Source organism: Selaginella moellendorffii, unplaced genomic scaffold (genome assembly GCF_000143415.4).
Source record: "Selaginella moellendorffii unplaced genomic scaffold, v1.0 SELMOscaffold_2, whole genome shotgun sequence".
Classification (NCBI taxonomy): Eukaryota; Viridiplantae; Streptophyta; class Lycopodiopsida; order Selaginellales; family Selaginellaceae; genus Selaginella; species Selaginella moellendorffii.
This window is the reverse complement of record NW_003314263.1, coordinates 3,289,833-3,294,742: the sequence shown is the minus strand read 5'-3', so window position 1 is coordinate 3,294,742 and position 4,910 is coordinate 3,289,833. Positions and strand designations below refer to the sequence as shown.

General features: G+C 43.0%; 2 protein-coding genes across 3 annotated transcripts in view; one reads left to right on the top strand and one right to left on the bottom strand.

The window, feature by feature from the left end:
• Positions 1 to 1,596: 1,596 nt before the first annotated feature.
• On the bottom strand, positions 1,597 to 2,688 carry LOC9643256 (DELTA-alicitoxin-Pse2b). Its single transcript, XM_024660945.1, has one exon. It carries the CDS (start codon positions 2,686 to 2,688, stop codon positions 1,597 to 1,599), a length of 1,092 nt encoding a protein of 363 aa, XP_024516713.1.
• A 948-nt stretch (positions 2,689 to 3,636) lies between these two features.
• LOC9643255 (probable lipid II flippase MurJ) overlaps positions 3,637 to 4,910 on the top strand; it is a 6,372-nt gene continuing 5,098 nt past the window's right edge. For both annotated transcript variants that reach the window (XM_024689245.1, XM_002962999.2), the window contains exons 1-9: positions 3,637 to 3,811; positions 3,868 to 3,902; positions 3,986 to 4,050; positions 4,099 to 4,142; positions 4,196 to 4,238; positions 4,284 to 4,347; positions 4,402 to 4,469; positions 4,522 to 4,572; positions 4,719 to 4,785. In XM_024689245.1, the coding sequence (XP_024545013.1) occupies positions 3,739 to 3,811; positions 3,868 to 3,902; positions 3,986 to 4,050; positions 4,099 to 4,142; positions 4,196 to 4,238; positions 4,284 to 4,347; positions 4,402 to 4,469; positions 4,522 to 4,572; positions 4,719 to 4,785 (510 nt within the window). In that variant the 5' untranslated portion in view covers positions 3,637 to 3,738. The remainder of the gene's footprint in view (positions 3,812 to 3,867; positions 3,903 to 3,985; positions 4,051 to 4,098; positions 4,143 to 4,195; positions 4,239 to 4,283; positions 4,348 to 4,401; positions 4,470 to 4,521; positions 4,573 to 4,718; positions 4,786 to 4,910) is intronic.

Genomic DNA, 4,910 nt, shown 5'->3' with positions numbered 1-4,910 from the left:
GGCTTTTTGGTACAAAGCTCTTGGCGGCCGAGCCAACGCCCCCTCTTCTTCTGACTTCTGTACCAGAACTTTCTCTTGACCGAGGATTTCAACCGGCCTGGAGATCACGGCTCAAAAGTCTTTTGCAAAGCGGCCTTCCGTATCAATATTCGAAGAAGAATCTCCTTCCCGTCAAAGAATTCCTGGTTCTCGTCAGAAAGTTGCAACCTCTCATGAATCGCCAAAAGTGGCTGCTCTGACGTACTACTGGTATGTTAAAGCCCACGAGCGTTCCCTAGTGAGCGCAAGCAGGAGGACATAAGCGATTCGATGCACTAGAACATTCTAGATTTTGAGAAAATATGTATTTTTATATGCATGGTAGGCATACAAAAAGTGACTTGGTAATTTGGACCGTGGGTTGAATAAGAAATTAATTGAGATATTTTGAGCAAAAGATGACTGATCAATTCAAACTTAAAAATCATCTATTGGTGAAATTATAAATCCTAGCTTCCTGTTTTGGTTTTCTTTTATCTAATGCTTAGTGAATGTTAATAAACAGTAAACACTAACAGGTTTATATTACTTCTAAGTGATAATACAGCACCATTGCATCGAAGCCTTGGCTGCGACCAGTCAGAAGGAAAATAGCCACTCTCGTCCTGGCTGGACCCAGCCATTGCTGTTGGAGGAATGAAACTAAACCCTATGTTTTATCCACCATTATAGCCCTCTAACTTTTGGTTTGTTTAATAATAGTGTTATTCCTATTTATTAATCTAAATGGAAGTTTATAATTAAAAACATGTTTATATTTTATAGCTACAAAATTAATTTAAGTGGTAAAATAAACTAGAATATGCTACTAATTTGCTGCATGTTGCTTGCAGCAATATTTGATTTACTTAATAGTAATATTATTTTATTTATTAATTTAATTGATAAAATAGAAGTTTAGAATATACTTTAGGAAAGTTTATAAATTATAAACACGTTCTTAAATTAATCTAAATGAATAACAACCGTTAGATGGTAGAATATTCTAGAATATTCAAGCATATTTTAGGTATCACTACTACCTCGGTTTGCTTAAGCAAATAAAAAATTGTTTAAGAAAGTTTATGAATTATAAATACATAATTAATTTGTTTGATGGTAGAATATCTTCGAATATCCAAGGATATTCTATATATATCCCTACAAGTTTGTTTAAAAATAAAATAAAATTTCAACAGTTTAGTGATAATTAAATTATACACGATTTGCCACCAGGTCTTGATCGCAGCTGCTCCAGTTTAGGCCACTCTTTGCAACTGCTGGATCCTGCTCAGGAGAGTTACTTGATCCCGCTCATGCCAGGACAGAAAGGTCTTCCAGCTGAGATGTGCATGTCTTGGGGAGCTCATATAGTACATGGAAGACATCCTTCACCTACACAGTGTACACAGCTGCCGATATTGTATAACTTAACGTCTTTTTATTTATTCTTTTTGAAAACACAGGACTGTTAAATACAAACCACACACAACCATGCAAAATATACATAGAGATGCATGTTATTGTAGAGACGTAATGCAATGCAAATCACAAACAACAAACACAATCATGTCTGGCTCATTCTTCGTCATAAAGAAGGATGTCTGAATCGATCGCAATGCTGTTCTGACCCTGGTCCCATATCGGAATCATGTTGTCAGCACCACAGTTCGCCTCTTTGGATTTGGTGTTGCAGCGGCACTGAGGAAACTTGTACTCACACGACCTGTTAGGCAGCACATTACGGTCGAGGTTATCCTTCTGCCGCTGAACCTGAGCTCGGCCATCCGGTCCCAGAGCGTTGATGCACGAGTTACCGTAGCAGTAGCATCCAGATACACCACTAAGGTTGCAATCCTTGTCAAGCCTGCAGCCCTGGCACTGGCGAACGCACTGATACTTGCCATTGCTGAGCCTCCGAAACTGCTGCAAGACAGTCGCGGGTGTGTTGAGCTGGTCCAGGGGACACTTGAAGGCGAGGAAGCCTTCATAGTAAGCCTGGAGCGCCGTCGCCACTCTCCACTCCTTGGACGCGGACGACATGTACTGAGACAAGACGGGCACCCACACTGGAAAGAAGCCGTAGCGTACTGCTTCCTTGCTCGTGGCTCCCTCCTCGATGAACTTCCGGATGAGATCGTTGGTTATGTCACCCGAGAGCAGCTGCGAGACGGTGGCGGACGATCCACCCCGGGCCTCTCGAGTGTCTTGCGTGTTGATCCCCTCCGCGGCGCGCATCTCCTCAAGAGTGATCCCCGCGCAGCCCTCCATGTTGGGGAGGACTCCCTTGAGGCCGGTGAGCTTGGCACAGGCTTTGGCCTGCATTTGGCGCTGGGTGAACGTCGCCGTGGAGGAGGCCACGGTCCACTGGCGCAGCCATGAGCCGTGGAACATCTCGGCCACGTAGTGCGTTCCCCACTTGTTCAAGAAGGATTGGTATGGCCCCCAAGCGCTGTCGGAGCTGGGTGGCTCGGGAAGGTTGCGCAAGTCACTGAGGAAATCAGAGTTGAGTGGGAGGGTTTGGATGGCCCTTCTATGGTCCCGGAGGTAGATCCTCTGGTTGTATGACTCCACAAACACGGAGGTGGTCCTGATGCTTGTCTTGCTCCCCGCAATCTTGTTGAACGATGCCTCGATGTTAAGCTGCAGAACTTTTATAGGAACGTTCATCCCAAACGTAACTCCAAACTGTGATCAACCGATCAGATTAGGAACTGCCACTGTTGCATGGCTTACTGATTTGTAGAGCTCTTCGTTGTTACTAGTGTGGGCATGGTTGTTTTTGACAGAGGTATAGTTCTCGGTCAGCAGGAATTCGTTAGCTCTCTCGTTGAAAATGGGCCTCAGGGTCCTCAACGGAGATCCCAGATCCGTGGTGGGAAGATAAACTCCATAACCAAAATGCACGTTTTGGGCAGCGACTACACACACAAAACAGAGATTTATATGACATCAAAGATGCACTCAAAGGACGATAGATGATACCTGTAGAAACATAGAGAACAAAAAGAACAAAGAAGAAAATTCCTGAAGAAGCCATTCTTGTGTGCTGCTTGAAGATTTTACCCTGGGTTTTATAGCAACCCAGGATTTCAAGCTGCCGTATGTTGTTTACAGACATAAGTAAAACGTGTGTGATTAACCCCGACGTTGTCTCTAGTGTTTTAAAAAAAAAGTGTGGTACGCTGTCAATGTCCCAACCCCACCAGACCAGAACAAGGCAAAGAAGATTAGCATGGCCCAAGGATGACACGCACAAATCGAGAAATGGTCCTAAATCAGAACAGGGAAAAGTTCTAACATGACGTCACAGCCGTGGAACAGTGTCTGAGTTATGAAGTACTTATATAGTTAAAAACTTATATAACAAACAAGCTTGCGGTATCTTTATTGAAATAAAAAAAATGAAAAAAGGTCTCGAGTAAAAATGGAACTCTCGACCTCAGAATTTCTACGCGCTGACCATCCCTTACAATTTTTCTAATCAGTAAACTCTCTTAATGATCAACATAGCTTATTGCCGCATTGATGTCCAAAACCCTCTTGAGAGAGAGAGAGAGAGAGGTCATCTTGAGATGAGTTGTGGGTCTTTCTCTCGAATGTGCCCAGGTAAGAAGAAACGAAGCTGTGATGATTCATGTTTTTCGCCTCCTTGTCTCTCGGTAGGAGGGCCTCCCTCTCAAGTGGGCTTCTAGTTTCCGGCAAACTAAGTGCTCAGTTATGCTAGAAACGAAGACTCTCGCAAGGATTCGGGCTACGTCTTTGTTTGAGCTCAACGACAATGACTCCAAAGGTTTTTCTTCTTTTCTCTTTGTTCGTTTCTTCTCAACATTATTTTCTTCTCGGGAGTGATTGGAAGTGCTACTGCTCTTAGCAAAGTATTGGTAAGTCTTGTTGTATCCCTCTCGTGTTAAAAATGTTTTTCATTCTTTGCAAGACTTTTGAGTTTTTTCTTCACCCCTTCCAGGGATTAGTTCGTGAGCTTGTTCTTGCTGCTGTATTTGGTGTTGGTCCTGTCGTAGATGCGTTCAGGTATACATCGAGTTCATGGTTCTCTTTGCTAAGTTCGAAAGTTTGTAGATATGCGTCCATTGTACCAGGATTTTTTCTGATAATCCTTGGAGGTATACAGTTTCTAGCTGAAGCGTCGAGCAAAACTCATCGTTAATTCTTACAGGAATCAATGGACCAATCCACATAGCAATGGTATCGGCCCTAAGGTATGTTTCGAGTTTCTTTCAGTCATTTTTTTCATCCTCTTTTAGCAAGATCGCTGAAGAAGACAGAAAACGAGAACTTATTGGAAGAACTTCGCATGCTATGTTTGTGGTAAATGAAAACCAGTTTTTTTCCCCTACCTTTACACCATCCTCTTTTTATCAGATATCTTTGGGCCTTGGCATTCTCATGTACACATTAGCGGCTTTTCTTATTGATGCAATCGCACCAGGGTAAGTTTTGAGCATTCCTTCTGTCGTAGAATCTCAAAAGCTTTCCAAACAGATTGTTATTGAAAACAAGCGGTGGATTGATCACGAGAAGGCTATACTTCAGGTAGCTTCAGAAGAAGAAAACCTCTAGCTAAGAATCATGGCGCCTTGTGTAACACTCGCGTGCTTGATGGGAATCGGCTGTGGAAGTTTTGACGAAGTTTTCTCGTCCAGTTTGTAGCCAAACTTGGAATGGGTTTTCGTGTGCAGTGTCTCGGGAAGATACGGGATTGCATCCTTGAGTCCTGCTCTATCAAACATATCGATCATTCTCGCTGTAAGTTTTGGTTACAAGACAAAAGATTCGTGTGTTCTTGACTGTGTTCTTGGCTCCATGCAGTCGCCAAATCCATGCAGTCGCCAGTCTTCATTCTCTTCTCATGTTTTTGACGAGCCTGTTGT